At 63.8% G+C, this 19,017-nt stretch overlaps 1 protein-coding gene across 2 annotated transcripts; it reads right to left on the reverse strand.

The window, feature by feature from the left end:
- Positions 1 to 2,631: 2,631 nt before the first annotated feature.
- Positions 2,632 to 9,944, reverse strand: NOTUM (notum, palmitoleoyl-protein carboxylesterase). 2 transcript variants are annotated; one of them, XM_053911349.2, is made up of 12 exons: positions 9,802 to 9,944; positions 7,866 to 8,224; positions 6,687 to 6,739; positions 6,513 to 6,608; positions 5,971 to 6,031; positions 5,817 to 5,875; positions 5,371 to 5,473; positions 4,701 to 4,892; positions 4,481 to 4,581; positions 3,805 to 3,952; positions 3,154 to 3,201; positions 2,632 to 2,949 (listed from the first exon to the last, which is right to left on the reverse strand). In XM_053911349.2, the coding sequence occupies exons 2-12, from the start codon at positions 8,195 to 8,197 to the stop codon at positions 2,652 to 2,654; spliced, it is 1,491 nt and encodes a 496-aa protein (XP_053767324.1). In that variant the 5' UTR covers positions 8,198 to 8,224; positions 9,802 to 9,944; the 3' UTR covers positions 2,632 to 2,651. The 2 variants fall into 2 exon arrangements, with proteins under 2 accessions (XP_053767324.1, XP_053767325.1); XM_053911350.2 differs by lacking the exon at positions 9,802 to 9,944 and adding an exon at positions 9,011 to 9,028.
- Positions 9,945 to 19,017: the final 9,073 nt, after the last annotated feature.

The raw sequence follows: 19,017 nt of genomic DNA on the forward strand, positions 1-19,017 counted from the left end.
GTCCGATTTTTTAGAGTGGTTTTAGGCCCATGGAAGCCTTGAGCAGAAGGTACAGAGACTTTCCTTGCCCGCCTCAGCCTCCCCCACTACCAGCATTCCCCCCAGGTGGTGCGTTTGTGACAATTCGTGCGCCTACAGTCACACATCGCCGTCGCCCAGAGCCTACCGTGGACCGTGGGTTTGCTCTGGTGTTGTACGTCCGATGGCTTTGGCAGGCAATGACACGTGCCCACCATTACAGCCTCATACAGCGGGGTTTCACTGCCAGGAACATCCTGTGTCTGCACCCCGCCCCCCACCCCCACCCCCACCCCCACCCCGCCATGGCCCCCGACGATCCATGGTCTCTACTGACACAGTGTTGCCTTTTCCCCGAGCATCTCGGTGCAGCGTGCAGCCTGCCAGACTGGCTGCTTTCAGTGAGTCACGTGCATCTCTGATTCTGCACGTTTTGAGAGCTCAACTCTTCGTAGTGCTGAACGACATTCCACCGTCTGGAAGGACCAGTTTGTTTATTTGGTCACCTACGGAGGGACACCTTGGTGGCTTCTGTCCTTTTTGCTCTCACAGGAATCACACGACGCGGACAATATCAGGCGGCAGCTTTTCTACGAAGGCCGAGACGGCAGCGCAGAGCGCTCTGCGTGTCACGCTGGCATCGCACCGAGCACTGAAGCTTGGACAGCACCTGGTGTCCTCGTGCGTCCTGGGCTCGTCTGTCCCTGGGCCCGCAGGGAAGCACAGCGTGGACTGGCCAGCAGGCTGAGGTGGCCGCACCTCTCCCTCCTTATCAGGGCCATGGGGACAAAGGGTTTATTCACTTGGGGAAACCCCATGGGGCCCAGCCCACAAGTGTCAGGTGTGATGAGCCCTGGAGCCCCACCAGGACGGCAGTGTGATCCCGGGGTCCTGCTGATGTTGTGCCTGCCGCCTTCTCTGCAGGAAGAACTGTGTCTGGGCAGCACCCCTCCCGCCCTCCCCCCCCCCCCCCCCCCGCCTGCGTGGCAGGCCTTTCAATCGGGACAGTCTCCCCAGTAGGTGGCAGTGGGAGCCCTCTTGGGACCTCCCAGCCCCCATCCTACTGGGAGCCCACCACTTTGTGGGAACTCTCTCTAATGCCATGCCTGGAAGCCTAAGCGGGGCTGCTCCTCCAAGCCAGCAGCTACTGCCAGGGACCCCTCCTTTCTTCTCCAGCCTTTGGCCACCCCATCGCTGACCTCTCTCTCCCGTTGGGGGTCCCCCAGGAGACCATGGAGGAGACCACAGACGGGCCACTTAGCTCTGCCTGGGTAGCCAGCACCGATGAGTGGGCCCCAGGTCGGCGGGGGGGGGGGGGGCAGGGAGGCCCAGGTGGCCCTCACAGGTGTGGGCGGAGGCCAGGAGTGGAGCCCGGGCTGTCGAGGCCTGGATCCCACCTCCATCCCTCACAACCCACCATGGAGCTTTTCTGGGCCTGTTTATTTGTCTGTATATTGGGGTTTGCAATGAAACCCTAGGGGGAATGGATGCCACTTAAAGAGCTTAGTGCAGGGAGCGCTTGGGGAGACCCCCACCGGAGGGGAGACACAGACCCGCCTCTGCCGCTTCTCTCGGGAACACGCTTGACCACGTGCCCAGCGATGCTGACCAGGACCTCCACGCCAGCGCGGCTCTCCCCAGGCCCCAAGGCACCTCGAGAAGTGACTGCAGTGTGTGCATGCGCGTGTGGGCACGCCTCTCGGGGAGCTGGGTCCTCCGGGACTCCCCACAGGAGGACTGACATGTCTGCTCTCGGGGGCAGGGCCAGGGGCCGGACAGGGGGACTTCTCAGCCTCAGACCCCACCGCTTTCAGGCTGGGAGCTGAGCACAGGTGTGGCCCAGGCGAAACACAGCCAGTGCGCAAAGCGTTAGCTGAGGAGGGAGTGTTTTTCTGGGGTGATGACAGGATTCCGTGTGTGCAAACACTGAGCCGGCACCTCGAAAGGCCACCATGGGTGAATGTCACCTCGGCAGCAGGGTAGACAGATCTGTGAGCTGCTGTCCCTGATTCGAGGTCTCTCCGCCGGGCATCGGCTGAACGGGTGAGCAGAAGGGGGGCCTCCTCAGGAAGGGTCTAGAATGGGACTCGAAGTGGGGTGTGGGCCATGCAACCCCCCCACCCCCTGTTGGCCAGGGTTGGGGGGAGGTCAGGGATGGGGGAGGGGGTGCAAGGTGGGCCGACTGCCCGATCAAATAAACACATTCGCAGGGAGCAGCTCTTTTGTTGTCTTGTTTTTCATTATTTAAAAATATATGTTACAAAACAATATCATTCATTATATATTTCTTGCTTATTTTCTTTTAAAAAATTAAAGTAATAAAAAAGTCACTTTATAAAATAATATGAGAGGGCAGGAGAGGCCGGGGCTGGCTGGGGGCTTCGGGGGGCTGCTGAGGAATCCAGTGCTCTGGCTCCCTGCCACGGGCGGAGGCGGGCGAGGCGGGCGGTCAGAGCGGTCCCGAGGCCGCCGTGTCTGGCTGGGCCTCCCGTTGGCAGTGGTAGAGGGGCAGTGAAGGCTGCTGGGGGCGGGCGTCGAGACCCGGTGTGGGGCATGGCCGGGGCCCCCCTGTGTGTCCCAGGAGGGCAGGAGGGCGGCGGGGTGGCCGGGGGGGGGGGGGGGGGGGGGCCGGCCTAGCTCCCGCTGCTCAGCATCCCGAGCAGCCTGCTGGGCTCCAGGCCCTGCTGCTGTGCCACGGTGTGCACGTCGAAGCCCAGGTGCAGGAGGAACTGGGCCACGCTCATCTCCTGCCCCGTGAACTGGTCCCGGATGGTGGGGCAAGAGGGGTTGCAGTGCGGCCAGGAGCAGCCGTCCACCAGGTGGACGGGGCAGCCCTTCAGAGGGGCCTCGCTGGCCTTGTGCAGGCTTCTGTCCCAGCAGTGGAGGGCGCGCGGCAGCGAGGTCCCCTTCACCTGGATGTCCGTCCAGTGGCTGCAGGTGGAAACCCAGGCGGGGGTCACTAGGTGGTGGCCAAAGCAGGTGACAGCATGCTGCCGCCGAACCATTGACACACAGCTGGTTGTCTAAGTGGCTCTGGCAGCCCTGGAAGGGGCCAGGGGAGGCAGGCGGGTGGGCTCTGGGGGCTCCGTGGGTGCAGAGTGAGCGGCACGAGCGGCCTGGCAAGGGCACACTGACCTGTGGAGGATGATCTCGTGGGAGAGGCAGGCAGGGGCAAAGCTGGCCCTGTGGGGAGACACACAGCGGGTGAGCGGCCCCGCCCCTCCTCGGCCCCTTCCCCACCCCGTGGCCCCCACCCCCGGGGCCTGTCCCCCTGCCTGGCTGGCTGCTCCTCAGCCCATGCCTTGTCCTCACCCGCCTGTATGCTCCCTGCTAACCCTGGTCCCTTCCTGCCTCCAGGTCCTGCTTGGTGTTTGGCTATGGGGGGCTACCTCAGACAGGCAAGTACTGTGCCATCTTAAAAACAGGCTTTATGTTATTGAAAAGTTTTACACGTGCGGTAAAACTGAGGGGCGGCCCAGAGTTCCCGTTCGCCCCTCTCCCTCATTCTCACTCTGAGCGCCCCACCGGGCAGGCGGTGTACTTCCCACAATTCACGCACCCACAGCCCCTCCAGCGGAGACCGGCCTCTCCCACCGAGTGACCTGCACCTCAGGGCCCCCACGCCTGTTCACGCCCAGACAGCGCATCCCTTCCCAGCGCTGGGACGTCCCAGGGTGGGCCCGCACCAGAGGTAGGTCCGGGCTTGCTGTGTGCCCTCGGCCCCCTTTGGGGCCTCTATTTTCTGAGCCAGGTGGTCCGCTGCCCGGGCGAGGGGCCCACACTCACGACACGTCCTGGAGAGTGTGCCGCAGCTCCCGGCCCACGTTCTGGATGTACAGCCACTGGCCCTCCTGCACCGGCTGCCCCGTGAGGTGCACGTTGTCCACCGTCAGCTGCGCCTCGTCGAACAGCCACTGCACCACGAACACCGGGCCTGGGGGGCACGGCTCGCTGGGCCCAGGGTCTCCCCGGTCCGGGCCAGCTGGCCTCCCCCCTTAGCACCCACCCTTCCTTGAAGAAGTACCTTGTTGAGCCCCCCCCCCCCCCACCTTACCCTGCCTCCCAGGGACTTGTTTAGACCAAAATTTGGTGATGATATCTCTTGTCACGGGACCTCACTGCTGCTCCCCAGCATGTGGGGGTTGGGGGGCAGCCCTGGTCCTGCTGCCCAGGAGCAGCTTTGGGGGTTGGCTCCCTTGCCCACTCCTCACTGTGAGAGTGGACAGGCAATCCCCAAGCTCCCCACCGTCCCCACCAGCCCCGTCCTGGTCTGCCCGGGACCAAGCAGACTCAGTGCTAAGGCCAGGAGAGTCCCAGGCAAACGGGACGGGTCTGTCACTCTGCTCCGGGTCCGGGCAGTGGCCTGGGCCTGGCCTCTGTGGGCTGGACTCCAGGCTGGGTTTCAGGAGGCTTGGGGTCCCCGCCCCCATGTGTCCCGCGGGCTCCCAGCTGACACACTCACAGCGCAGGGTTGGGTAGATCTTGTAGCCAAAGAAGCAGTTCCACTCTTCGCCCTCCTTGAACTGGCGCCGGCAGCGCTCCGGGACCACCCCGTTCCAGTACCTGAGCCGCACCCGCAGGTTAGGTCGTCTGGGGCCCCACCCCCGGCTCCTCCACCCACAGAGGGACGCCACCAGGGCCTCTGCCCGGGTGCCTGCAGTCCCAGCCCCCTTCCAGGGCACCTGATGCCTCGGCGGATGGCCTCGGTGGGCGCGCAGGTGACTGTGTCGATGCACCCCGTGCGGCGGTACTGCTTGTTGTCCAGGAACCAGCCTGAGTCGGCCAGGCCCCGCACCTGGATGGCCGGGTAGCCCAGCTCCTGCAGCTGCTCAGCCACGCGGTCCACGTTCAGCAGCACCCCAGTGCCCCCCGCGCTGCGGGGAAGGAGGGTGCTCAGCCACCAGGCCCACAGGGCCGAGCCCCTGCCCCAAGGAGGGGAAGGGGTTCTGGTGTCTCCTGCACTGGATCCTGGAGGCGGAGCTCCAAGAGCAGATCCAGCCCTGGGTGGCAGGTGACGGAGCTTCCTCCCAAACCTCCTTCCCTTCCTCTCGCCCTCTGCCTCAGTTTCCCAGTTTGACCATAAAGATGCACTCTGTGGCCTCATTCCTCCTCCATTCTCCCCGATGTCCCCAAGGCCCCATGCATGGCTGCTGAGACACAGTGACTGAGCGTGATCCCAGCCTCCCAGGACCCGTGGCCACGGAGAAGGCACACTGGCCTGCAAACCAGTGCAAACCGCCTGCCTAGGTCCCCAGGCCCAAGGCCTCCCTCACAACCGCAGCACGGAGAACGGAAGCATCTTCCAGACAGTGAGCCTGGGTCCCCCCACCCCCAGGCCCCTGCCCAGCCCACCTGCTGCCTGCCAGCAGCAGCACCTTGGCCCCACTCAGCCCCTTGTCCAGCAGCTCTCGCACCACCTCCTGGACGATGAGGGCGCCCATGAAGGCGTATCCATCTGCACAGAGAAGGGGGCGGCTTCAAGAGGGGGCCTGGACCCAGGGCCAGGCCTCCCGCTCCAGGTTGGAAGGAGGAGTCCCAATTGGGGGCTGGGGAGACTGAAGGGAGGTGGGCCAGACATTCATGGCCATGCTGGGGACCCCTCCCCATGGGACAGCAGCAGTGGGGCCCCCCACAGAGGCCAGGCCAGCCTGGACAGCACAGCCCTGGGACACACTGGCATTGGGGTCAGAGGGAGTCACAAGGCTGAAGATCTGTGTGTCCCCGGGAGCCTGACCCTCTCTGCCCGGTCTGGGGAGTGGGGGAGCGGGAACGGGGTGGGGGGAGGGCAGGGCACTCACTCTTGTCAGACTTGGGTGAAGCCCCACTCCAGACGTCACTGGAGCAGTAGGGGATAAAGCTGCAACACAAGGATGGTGAGCCCACCCCGCTCCTCCACGGCCCGGGCCCCGGGAAGGACCCCTCCCCAAGAAGGATCCCCGTGTTCCCTCTTACACCATGTTGGCGTTCCACCAGTGGGGGTTTTCCTCTGGCTGGGAGGACAGGATCCCTGTGCCTGTGGTGGGGGAGGACAGAAGCAGTGGGTCCTTCGGGTGGAAGGGGGGGTGTGCAAGGGTGGGGACTACAGGAAGGGCTGGGATGTGGGGGGTCCTGCTTGGCCCCTAAAAACGTGGGTGCTCGTGCTGGCTGGAGCCAAGGTGGCTGGGCATGTGGAGAATGAACGAAGTCATCATGGCCAGAGTGACCAGCCAGGATGTGACCCCTGGACGTGGCCCTGGGCTGCCCCCACCCTCCACCTGCTGCTTTGACCTAGGGATGACTCTGTCTCTGAGCCGCGAGTCAGCGCTGGCAGGTAACCTGTGACTAAGAAGCCAGGGCGAGCTTGAGGGCGCCCTAAGCTTAGGAAGTTCAGAGAGGGGCGGGGTGGGGCCCCTCTGGGGTTCTAGGGAGCGGAGCCAGGACCTCCAGCTGTGAGCCCCAGAGGCCCGCTCCTCCCCTCCACCCAGGTGCCTCCCGCCGGCCCGCTCCCCGCCGACCTGTGCGGGTGCGCGGCCAGTCGCTGGAGCTCATGAGGCGCCGCATGGTGGTGTAGCGGGAGTCGCAGTTCTCCCGGTTGAAGCAGTACCAACCGCCTGCGGGCACAGCCACTGCTCAGGGCTCGCGCGCCCCGGGGAACCCCTCCCGTCCCCGCCCGGGCCCCTGGGACGCACCTTCCAGGAAGAGGAGCCACCGCCGACTGCCCTTGGATTCCTTCAGGTAGTAGCTGCAAAGGAAGGCGGGCGGGCGGAGGGGACAGTCAACTGTGCGCCGGGCCCGGCGCCGGGCAAGAAAGGGTCATTCCACCTGTCGCCCGGCGCGCCGGCCGCACGGGGGCGCCCGTGGCCGCGTCCCTGCCGCGCGCACCGGCGGCCAGCAGCAGCCAGGCCCGGGAGGTGGCGCTCGTGGGGCGGGGACGGGCCGCGAGGGGCTGTGTGGTCCGTGGAAAATCCCCACGGCCCGCCCTGCGCGGGACCGGCTGTAACCTCGGCGCCGGCGGCCGGGCAGGGGGGCGGGAGCCTTCGCTGGGGCTCGGGATCCTCCTGGGACGCGCATTGGCGCTTGGAAAGCGCAAAGCGCCCCCACCGGAGCAGTGTGAGTGGCGCGGGAGCACTGGGACCCGCCAGCGGGCGTGAAGGGGCGCGGGCGCCACCGAGGCGGGTCGCCGTCTTTCTGCGGAGGCCCGACCTAACACCTGGCTCCTCGGGCTGCTGCCCCGCTGAGCGTGTGGGCTCCCCGCGCTCCTCCCCAGCCCTCAGCCTAGCGTCCTGCCTTGATCTATTTTGGGGGTGGAGAGGGGTGAACGCCGCTCCCCAGTCCTTCTGTCCCACCTGCGCCCCTCCCCGGCCCTTGGCCAGCTGGGACCCCTGGCAGCCGGGGCAGCAGCAGGGAGCCGACCTGAGCACAGCTGGGGTGGGGGTGGGGGTACGGCAGGGCTCTCCCCGCCCCGCTGCGTCGCCTCCTCCTGTTGGAGCCAGTGCCACTCGAGGACTGCCATCTCCCCGCCCAGGGACCGAAGGACACGAGCAGAGGGTCTGGGCACCCGTGGCCGAGAGGTCAGTGCCCGGGCTGGACGGGGACCAGTGCTTCCAGCGCTGCCCCAGCCCCGGCGCGGGGAGTCAGCGCGCCGGCTCTGCCAAGGGCAGCGCCTCCGGGAGCCCGACGGGAGCCCTCTCCCCTGGGAGCGGGAACCGCCACCGCCAGTCGGGAGGGTCCAGCACAGCGACTCCCTGCATCGGAGCCAGGACAGGGAGGCGACCGTGCAGCCCCGCCGCTGGCGAGGCGGCCCGGAGCTCGGCGGGGTCCCCGGCAGGGGCGCGCCGGTCGGTTGGGGCGGGCGGGCGCGGCCTTACCCGGCGGGGCTGCCGTCGTTGCAAGTCACCGACGTGTTGAGCAGAAGGTGCAGACGCAGCTCCTCGTTGAGCTGCTGCGCGGAGCAGGGGTACAGGGACTGCGCCAGGCTCTTGACCTGCGCCATGAAGCTGTCCATGTTGCCCTCCACGGCCGTGAAGTCCAGCGGGAAGCTCTCCACCGGCTGTCCGGCCGCGGGCGCCGCCTCGGCCCGCTGCGGGGACGGCTGCGGGGGCGGCTGCTGGCCGCGGCGCCGCCAGGTCTTCCTGCCCTCGCCGCCCCCGGCCCAGTGCAGCAGGCCCAGCAGCAGCAGCACGCGCACCCCTCGGCCCATGGCCGAGCCGCTCCAGCCGGCGGCCACCTGCGGAGAGCGGACGGCCGTGAGGCGGCGGCGGGGGCGCCGGGCCGGGGGCGTCGGGGCTGAGGGGCGCGGCCCGCGCCTGCCGGCACGCTCGGCTGCCCGCGCTGGGCCCGGCCGCGGAGACGCGGGAGGTCGGCGTCGAGGCGCTGGGGGCCAGGCGCCGTGGCCGGGGCAGCTGGGGCTCCGCGCGCGGCCGGCCGAGGGCAGCGCAGGGTCTGGGTGCGCTGGCTCCCGCCCGCGCCAATGAGCGGCGTGGGCCGAGCCTGGGCGTAGTTTGCGGGGGCCGCGGCGGCCCGGGTGCCCGCGCGTTAGATGTGCCGCCGCCGCCGCCCGGGCTCGGCGGAGGGGGAGGGGACCGCGCTCGCTCTTTTCTTGGCGGAGGCATCGCCTTTTCTTCCCAAACCGCAAGCCTGACGGAGGGGCCTGGACTACCCCGGCGCGGCCGCCGGAGGCGCTCCCGGCCCGGCTCCGTGGGGGGCAGCGCGGCCCGCGGCCCTGGCGGCTCCATTCGCCGCGGCCAGCCCGGCGCCGCGCTGCCCCCGCCCCCGGGACAGCTGGAAGGGGGTGCGGCGAGGGCGGCGGCGGGGAAGGAGCGGGGCTTTTCCGAGCCGGGGGCACTCGGTCCGCAGCTCGGCGGCCGGAGCCCGACGGACTGGGGGCGCAGGGTGGGCGCGCTCACCTGAGCCGCCCTTCACCCCCGCTGCCCAGGCCCGGGGCGTAACTGCCGGGAGCCCGGGACCCCGGTGCACACCCCCTCCTCGAGCGGGCCCGGAAAACCCCGCTCACCGCGGCCCCGCTGCCCGGGCTTCTCGGTGTCGCTCGCCCTGCGCCACCAGCCCGCGCTGCGCCCGGCTCGGCGGCCTCGCTCTCTAGCGCTGGCGCAGCGCCTCCCAGGACTTTTATCCTGCGGGGCCCCCGGGATCAAAGCGACTGCGGACACAGGGCTCCGCGTCTAGGGGCCGTCTGCAGCGCGCCCGGGGCCTCCTGGCGGAGCGCACAGGTGGGGCCCGAGGCCCGGGCGCCGTAGGCGACGGTGCGGGAGGGACCGGGCGCCCCTACGCGGCGCCGAGGAGGATTCGCCGGGCCCCCGCGCCTGGCTGGACAGATTCTGGGCGGCCCTCGGAGGCACTGGAGCCAGAGGGGGCGCTGCCATCTGCCGAGGTCGCTGGGCCTCGGGTGGGGTTCTGGATCTTCCCGAGGCACGCCCTGGCTGCAGCGCTCCAGCTGAGGACCCTCGGAACCACTCCCTGTCCCGGAGCGCTGGGGTGGGGGGCGAGTTAGGATGGAAGAGTTGCCGGCTTGGCCTCAGCTCAGTGATCTCCACTGACCGTTGTATCTGACCATCGCCTCACCTTCCCAGCCCACCTCACCGGGGACAGAGGAGATTCCTTGTCACAAATCAAAATGGGGAGGGGGCAGGTGTTTACTTAGGAGGTTTCTACCCAGGTGGGTGGGGAGACAAAGACAGAAAAACATTTATGCACCCCCCCACACACACACACAGTGTCCGCTCCCCTCCCATCTGCAGCCTGCGGGATGTCAGGACACCCAGGTTAAAGACAGGAAACAAGCCTTACCTTTCGGGTCGGAGTCTAGAGCTGGGGCAGGCCTTTCTGAGCCCCCTTCTAATCCAAGGCAGTGGACAGGCCGTGTTCCCTGGAAGGTACCAGCAGTCCCTCTGCGCCAGGAGATCAGAGGCTGCTGGGGGCTCTGGCTGCAGCTGGGCCTGGCCCCTGCCTTTGTAGCCCGCCTGGGCCGCTTTGGCCCTGGGCACTGAATGATGATCTGAGATTAGAAAGTTACGACACCCACCCTGCATGCACCCAGCCGGCTGCTTGGGCCGGGCTCTCTGCAGTCACAGTGGGAGACCGACCAGGGCCCCTGAGAGCTGCTCTGTGAGCATCTGGGGGCTGTGAGGGGCTGGGATATCACCCTCAAAGCCTGAGGTCAGCCTCAGGGCCCCGGAAATCCGCCTGGGCTGGGCTCGCTCAGGGCAGGGGAGGGCAGGGCCCTCCGCGGGCATGCTGGGGGCAGCTGTGCACCCATCTTCCCGATGACGGGGAACCGAGGCTCAGGGGAGCTAACGGAGGTGCTGAGACAGCTCTGTGCATTCGGAAATCCACACTGGCCTCCCCCCTGTTGTTGGGCTGAAAGGCCCTGTTTGCAACAGACCAGAGGCGGCAACTTCCGACACAGGCCCCGTCTGGAGGCGGTCGCCCACCCCTGCTGACCCAGGCACTGGGGGCGGCCTGCCTAAGGCCCCTCTAGCACAAGGGGCCTGTCATTCCAAGTCCCCGGCAGGGAAATGCTGCTCCCAGCTGGACGGTCTGCCTGCGAAGGCTGTGCTTGGTGCTGACCTGGCTCGGAGCCATTTCCCGGCCGGGAGATCCTGGGCAAGGCCCGTGACCTCTCTCTGTGCCCCCATTTCCTCTTCTTTAAAGTGGGGCAGTGACCGTCCCCCCATCAGAGGGCTCCTGTGGGATTACGGGAGCCCATGCGTGAAAGTGCTCGGCTCAGCGCGCAGCGGGGTGGCAGCTTGGTTGCCAGCGACACTCCGGCCCAGGGAAGAGCATACGAGGTTCCCTGTGTTCTCTCTGTGGTGCGGTGCAGCCTGCACATTGGACCCAAGTGAGTTCCCGTTTGGGTTTAGCCAAGGCTGAAGCAGAAGCAAAGAGGCGCTCCAACCTAGCCTCCCAGGAGCTCCCTGCCCTTCTGCGTCCTGCCTGCCCTGCTTGCTCTTCTTCGGCTGTCCCTGGGCCGCCCTGGCCGCTTGTGCGGGGTCTTCCCTCAAATCAGACAGACGGGCTCTGCCCTGCACCGCCCCTCGGGGACCAGCTGTACCTCTGCACCTCAGAGGCCCCACTCAGAGGGTTCAGCCCCGAACCCTGGGCAGGACAGCAGCTAGTCCTCTGCTTCCACGCTGCCTGCATGCAGCACTGTAGCCCTGACACATGGGAGGAGGGGACCTCGGACAGCAATGGGTCAGGTGCCACCCCAAACCGGCTGGGATGGCTGGGGTAAAAAAAGAAAGTTGAAAACACCAAGTGTTGGTGAGGATGTGGGGACAGTGGAACGCGGGCGCTGCCGGTGGGGATGTGAGATGGTGTGGCCCTGGCAGAGCCCAGCTGGGCGGGTCCCCAAACGGTTAAATGGGTTCATCACATGATCCAGCCGTTCCTTCACAGTGTGTCCTCAAAAGAATTAAAACCAGGTGTTCAAACAAAAGCTTGCACGTGAATGCTCACAGCGTCACTAGTCACAATCAGCAAAAGGTGGAAAGCCCCAGATGTCCACCAGCGGAGGGGTAGGCTTCCGGGTGGAACAGTACTCGGCCGTAAAGAGGGCCGAGGCTCTGGCACAGGCCACAGCGTGGGTGAAGCTGAGAGGCACGAAGCCGGTGAAATACTCCAGACACAGAAGGCCACGTGTTGTATGATTCCGTTGATATGAGCCACCCAGGATGGGCACATCCACAAAGACGGGGTTGCCAGGGGTGCAGGGAGAGCTGGGAGGGGGCCGCTTGGGGGGCAGGGCTTCCGAGTGGGGCCAGGAGAATGTCTTCTCGTTGACTGGCGGGCAACGGGGCACAAGGTTGTGATCACACCGAGGTCCGTGGAGTTGTGCGCTTTAGTGTGTGGTTCCATGTTGTGTGAGTTTAGCTCTAAAACTCCCAAAGCACCAGTGGGTAAGGCCAGCGAGGGTCAGCAGGCCGGACACAGGGCCGCGGGTGACTGGGAGGGTGGGGCCTGGCGAAGGGAGTGCTGGGGTGGGCTGGTCCAGCTCTGGAAACCGCCCCCTCAGATGTGGAAAGTGTTCTGTGCCCCCACTGGCTCACTAGACAGATATCAGTGGGGCGCAGGTGGGGGATGTGGTTGTGCCACACTTCTGCTCCCAGGGCCTGGCCCTGCCCCCACTGGGCCCGAGGCTGGGCCTCTGAGCCTGTGTCATCATCTCTACGTTCTTCGCCAGGGCGTGGGAGCAGGAAGTGAGGCAGGGCTGTGAGGACAGTGAGCCAGCGGTAAGTGAGGTTATCGCTCTCGGTAGCAGCTGGCCATCCCTCAGGGCCCAGGGCAGCCTCAGGTCCCGTCACAGGGGCCTCGTGGGACGCCCGGCGGGCAGACACTCAGCTTTGGGGATGATGAGCAGGAACTAGGTCTGAAGTTGCCTTGCAGCAGCGGTCCAGAGGACCACGGACAACGTGACACCCATCACGCTGGACGCGGGGCCTGGCCTCCTCTGCCCGGCCACCCCCAGCCCCTGCTGCCACACCCAGGGCAGATTCTGCATCGTTCCTGCCTCTTGGCTTCCTGGTTCCCATTCAGGTGGGCAGCAGGTGCCTCTGGCTGAGCTTAGGACCCCCTGGCCTAGTTCCGAGGGAGCCCGGGTACGGGAGAACCCAGAGGGCACCCGCCTCTTCAGCAGGAGCAGGGGCTGCTCTCCTGGGGAGGACCCTGTGGGGGGCGGGCAGGGGAGCATAGAGCTGACCACTGCGAGCGGTGGGCTTGTGGGCATGTGCCCACGTCCTGGGAAAAAGGCGTCAGAAACGTCACATCTCAGGGGACAAGACCTAGGACTGGAGCTGGGGCAGTCTGGTGGCCCCGGGCGGGCCTGAGGGCACGGGGGGAGAGGGCAGAGGACTGGAGAAGGCAGTCAGTGCTGAGGGGCCCCAGCCGGGACCCCGCTCAGGGTCTGACAGACCAATCACCAGGCCTTCAGAGGTCAGGATGTTTAGAAGCCCCAGACCCAGGGCCATTGACTGGACATGGGACGGCCCCATGCCACCCAGCCCGCTCCCTCCTGGGCCCCTTGAGGGCCTTGAGCCTGAGGGTAGCAGCTCTGCACTGCAGCTGCTGCCTGCTGTCTGCGGCCCAGCTGTTGCCTGCTGGCCTCAGCTGCCCCGCCTCGCACAGCCACCTGGGCGGCTTCAAGCCCCAGCTGCTGGCCTCTGAGGCCCAGGAAGGCAGAGAGGCAGGGCCAACCACCCCAGTCCCCACGGCAGCTAACTCCCAGGGAAGGCCCTGCTCCCAGCCAGCCAAAAGCCCATCTGCAGCTCCGAGCCAGGGAGGGGCCTCAAGGCCAGGATCCCACTTCTCCATCAATAGGAAGCCCCCTTGGCCTCATATCCTGCGAACCGGAGGAGCAAAGCCCCTCACCTGGGGTCAGAGGAGGAGCTGGGACCACTGGGTTGGGTCCAAGCCTCTCATAGACAGCTCCGGGGCCTGACGCTGGGAGATGTCCTCTCCTGGGGACCAGGTGACTGTCTGCAGGCCTGGCGGGAGCAGCTGAGGGAACACCTGGCAGCAGGGATCACAGCCCCCCCTGCCCTGGGGCCGAGAGCACCTGGGCGTTGGGGCGCCCTTCTCTCAGGAGTGTGAGCCCCCAGCTCTGCAGGGAGAGGCTGAGCCCAAGATGCTCTGGCCGCTCTGCTGCGACTGCCCCCACTCCCGCCAGCGAACAGAGGACCAGGTAGAGTTTTCTGGCCCTAGGCTCAACCCCTGGCAGCCTTGGGCCTCACGCCTCCTTGGTTAGGACCTGCCCGCCTCTCAGCAACCCCGCGCCATCCTGCCCTCCACATGCTGAAGGACCATCCTGGGGACTGGCCTGCAGCTGACCTGGAGCACCAGGGAAGCTCCGGAACTGGCCACAAACCAGCATGGGGGTGAGTTGGTGTGGGGGGAGTAAGGGCACCAGGACGAAGGGAGGGTCTTCCTGCACGTGGCGGAGGTGGGGCTTCTTGGGGGCCATGGGAACGTGCCCAGTGTGCCTGTGCTTGCTGTTCACCGTGCAGGTGGGGAAGGGCAAGGGAGGGCCGGGCTGCCCAGGCCCCTCGGCGAGGGCCAGAGCCTGCTCCTGCTGAGCTCTCCCAGCTGCTGGCTTGGCTGTGGCCTAACGAGCTCCAGGCCGACTGGTCCCCATCTGTGCAGCCTGCTGGTCCCCAGCGCCCGCTGCACAGCGGCTGCAGGCCAGCGTGGCCAGCCGGCCACGTGACCTTCCGTCCACCCTCCTTCCCACCCTGTGATCCGCACGTGGCCTCTGGGGAGGCAGAAACCAACCCTCAGATCTCGCCCCTGGGAACCTGTCAGCGCCAGCAACATCAAAGGGGGCAGCAGGCCTCGGGGCTCGGATGCTTCTCTTAAAGGGCCACGCCACGTTTTAATTCAAAGCAGATCCTGGGAGCAGCTGTCAAGCCTCCCGCTGGCAGGGAGGGCAGGGCGGAGGGAGCTGGAAGGTGGCCATCCCTGCTGCTTCGGAGCTGAGCAGGGGCAGGTGGGGGCTGTGCTGGGTGTCAGGAAAGCACCATCGCCCTCCACCTGGGGGGGGTCACGGTCCCTTTCTCAGAGGAGGACTCCCAGGGCTGAGCAGGGGCCCCAGACGAGGGCGGTGGTTGTTCTGCCCACTGTTGGGGTAACAACTGGAAACTCAGGTTGTGAAATCAATAGTGTGCTCTGTCTTGCACATGTGAGTGTGAACTGAGGTTCTTACCTGCCCAGGTGTCTGTCCTACCTGGAGTCCACCAGCTGAGACCTGATGTGGGACAGCTCCCTGCTCGTGGGTGGGGTGGGGAGGGGGGAAGGGGCCCTGACTATCATGAGTTCACTCGGTGGAGCCCTGTCCTGGCTCAGGGACACCAGGACTGGAGGAGGGAGCAGATGAAGGCAGCAGCTCCCAGAGGACCGCTGTGACAGGGTGTCAGCGGGGTGACAGAACAGGCTCAGGGCTCCCACAGCCCGCTGGGGGACTCGCTGCCTGTGATGTCTGGTGTGGCCCCACCTCCCTGGGAAGCTGGCCGCTCTGCCTTTCAGAGGAAGAGCAAAGGGCCCTGCCACCAGGAGGTGCCCTTGCTCAGGTGGGTGCAGGTAGGGGAGCCGGTACCCCATGCCCTGACCACACCCCAGGGTGCCAGACACTGCAACGTCCTGCACTACATCCCACCGGGGCCACTGTGCTCTGGTGGCAGTGTGCTGGGGGGGCAGGGGGTGGACTTACAGGTGGTCCTCAGCAGGGTCATGGGGGCTCCAGGGAAAAGAACAGAGGAGGGCGCATCCTGAGTCGCTTGCTGTGAGAGAAGGAAGGGGAGGAGGAGTCTGCGCCCCTGCCCACTGCGTACCCGGGCATCTGCACAGGAGCAGAACAGGGGCTCCCAGGCCCGAGGAGGATGGTTTCCGGGGGTCCTCGGGACCGGATGGGGTGGGAGCCATCCGTTTCTGCTCCGTCGGGTTTTATCCTCACCACTTCCGAATCAGATACATGTTCTGCATCATGCAAATGTAGCATTAAATCAGAAAGCATGGGAAAGACCTTAAAATGCGTGACCCCAACTGTTCAGAAATAAATGAACCTATGTATCAAATCAACATGGCCACACAGAAAAAAATAACTAATTCAAATAACTTTTGAACACAATACCCTGATTTTCTCTAGTGAGATGCATTCTGAGGACAGAAATAACTACCAGGAGAGCTTGACATTTTCTTAGTAGGTCTGTGGTTAGTGGTGGGATTGCCGTAGTAATCCCGAAGCTATTTGGAGGGTATTTCGGAACAGAGAAAACAAATATATTCCTGTTACTGAAAGCAAGGGTTCTCGCTGTGGAGAAAGGGATGTTTGGAGGGACTACGTAGGTTTGCCACTTCTTGTATGGGAGCAAATGGTGGAACACTGATGATTTCAGCCCAACACAAATGCAGAATGAGGGAAGAAGAGGAAGGGGCCGTGGGGGGCCTGGAGGGAGAGGTGCTCGGGCACTTTCAGGGTGCCCTGAGGGGCCTCGGGAAGCAGAGGCGCCCCAGCAGCCTTCAGCACGCCCTACTCCAGACCTTGGCTTCTAAATCCTACGCGGCCTCGAAAGGGCCGGAGGCTGTCCCGAGAAACGGCGAGGTCAGGGATGGCACCGGGAATGTCCCGGGCGAGCCTGGGATGCCTTGAGGTGGCAGGAGTGACGAAGGGCCCAGAAAATACTAGAAACTTGTCACAAGTGTGGACAAAACCTGGGAAGCTCAGGGGAGGTCCCGACCTCAGACTGGATGTGACTGCACAGGGTGTCCCGAGCACAAAATCTCCTGACGGACAGCGGGTTCTGGCGGGCGGTCACATCCTCGGCCTGGAGCTTCCTTGACAAAGGTCGGTCTTTGCCTCCAGCGAGCCCAGCCGTGGGCTCTGTCAGCTAAGATAACGTGTCTGTGACATCAGTCTCCCTCCCGGTGCATCTGAGGCAACACACCTGGGAAACGTCTGCGCAATTTCCTTCTCCAGGCCCCTCGGGAGACCACGGAGGCCCTCACTGTCCTCTTGTGCCCCCTGCCCCCCCGCCAGCTCCACACGCTGTCGCTGTCATCAGCCACCCACAGCCGTCTGTGCAAAAGTTCACATCTCGCCGTTTCACTCTTCATCCAGTCCCGGAGTTTCCCCGCTGTGCCTTCTCCTGCCCCCTGGATCTACGACCCATGGACTTCCCGTAACCCCCTTAGGTCGCCTCCTTGACCCTAGTGTGCGAAATGCGAGGTAGCAGGCCCTGGCCGGGTAGCTTGGTCGGTTAGAGCATCGTCCCAATATGCCAAGGGTGTGGGTTTGGTCTCTCGGCAGAACACGTGCAAGAAGCCGGCCAGGAAAGCATCAGTAAGTGGAACAACAGACGGGTGCTTGTGTCCCCTCTCCTTCTCTCTCAAAATAAACAAAAACAAAAATTACAATAAAATAAGCCACAAAACTGCCATTTTCTAGAGCATGTTCTCAATCTGTTGAGATTTTCCTTCCTGTCAATTGTCTTCAGTTTGGCTCAAATGAAGTCGTAAAAATTCTGTTCGAATGGTTCTTACACGGACAAAAGGGAGCAGGCGGGGAGACCCGCTGGGAGTGTGGCGTCAGTGTGAGGTGCCCCAGGGTTTGGCCGCAGGTTGGCGGTTCCGGGAGACAGCGGGCCTCGCTCTCAGGAGCCCACGCTGCAGTCTTGGTTGGCCAAGACGTACACACCGTGAACGCGCTCTCCGGGGGGTCAGAAAAACGTTGCACGTATGTGGGGAGGGACAGGACAAAGCAATGGGGCAACACGCCAACAACAGCAAGCCTGTCTGGAAGATGCCCAGGAGGTCCTGGTGCTGCTCTTGAAACTTTCTTCTGAGTTTATAAGAATATAAAAAGAAAATCCACCCCCCATAGAACAGCCAGGAACCAGCTCAAGAGGGGCTCGCTGGCTCAGTTCGGATCAATCTGAGATGAAAAAGAATAATTGAATGAAAAAAGAATCCATGAATTCATAGTAATATTTGAGAATTTTTTAAAAGGAGGGGGGAAGCATTTCTTTTTCTTTTTGCAGATTTAATTTATTAGGGTGACATTGGTTAATAACATTATATAGGCTTCAGGTGTACAAAAAAGTGCCTGTTTAATTCACGATTTTGCAACCATATGTGTGATGGTCGACTCAGGCGAGGACCGTCCGCTGATAAACCTGTTCAGTACATGGCTACTGGAAAAACACTGCATTTATGGCTGATTCACTTGACAGGGGACCTTGACCCTGCAGGAATCCAGCAGGCCAAGTATTTAGACTTCACATGCTTGCTAATGAGACAAACGGATGTTTTTGACCTTTTGATGGGCTGTCGTCTGCGCTGCCTGATGGCCCCACGTAGATAACCCCGGGGCAGGGTCAGACAGATTCAGCCTGTGGAAGATTCTCAAGGCAACAGGTCTGGGCTCTTCAAAGATGCCAGTGGGGTGAAAGATTAAAACAAGTCTGCGATGGATGGACTGAGGCCAATTCAAGGCGTGTGAACTGATGACCACCAACCAATGTGACCACCAGGTCCGAGGGACCACTGGGGACAAGGCAGGTTCTAAAGAGGGCTGTGTATTAGACAGTGTTCTGGTGTCCACGGCTGCTGGTTGGCTGTAGGGACAGGTTACAACTTACCACAGAGAAGGTCCTTATTTTAGCTGGTGCTGAACTGCTCCGAGGGACGGGCCTGGACCTCTTCGAGGGACGTGCAGATATAAATATGCACGCAAACGGAGGTGCAGAAAAGGGAAACAGATGTGACTGTGTTGGCGGTTAGTGCCTCTCTGCGCAGGTGCGGAGATGAGCCGGAGTTTATTGTATTGAATTGCAGCTTGTTTTTAGGTGTTATCACTTAATTGAAATTTTAAAAAGATTTATTTATTTTTAGAGAGAGGGGAAGAGAGGGAGAGACACATCCATCTGTTGCCTCTCACGCGTTCCCAGCGGGGTCCCTGGCCAGCAACCCAGGCACATGCCCTGACTTGGAATTGAGCTGGAGACCCCGGGGTTCGCACGGCTGTGCTCAGCCCACCGTGCCGCACTAGCCAGGGTGCTTGTTTGAAATTTTTATTGTGATGGTTGTAGAGTCACAGAGTCATGTGCAGGAAGACACCTGTGTGCTTTGTCCACTTTGCACGTGACGGGAACATTTGGCAGAACTGCAGTACAATCTCACCACCAGGCTGGCGATGCAGGGACGGTGCACCGTCTTCTCCCAGTTCCCCGGTTCACCTGGGCCCAGCTGTGTCCCGGGAGGGCGGGTGCGTCAGACCCTGAGCGGCTCCATCTATACCAGGCCTCTGGTGGTGTCCTCCTGGATCCACACACACCCACCTCACTCCCTCCCCCGCCCCCACCACCTGCGTTGAGCAGCCTTATTTGTCTCATTTCTAAAACGCCATCCTTTCCCTTGCGCTGGATAAGTGGGACCCTGCAGTGCGACACAGCGTTTGGGACGGCTTCCTGGCCGCCAGGCTTCCCAGGTGCTGCCTCCCTGCACGAGGCTCCTGGTGCT

Source organism: Desmodus rotundus, chromosome 9 (genome assembly GCF_022682495.2).
Source record: "Desmodus rotundus isolate HL8 chromosome 9, HLdesRot8A.1, whole genome shotgun sequence".
NCBI classification, from domain to species: Eukaryota; Metazoa; Chordata; class Mammalia; order Chiroptera; family Phyllostomidae; genus Desmodus; species Desmodus rotundus.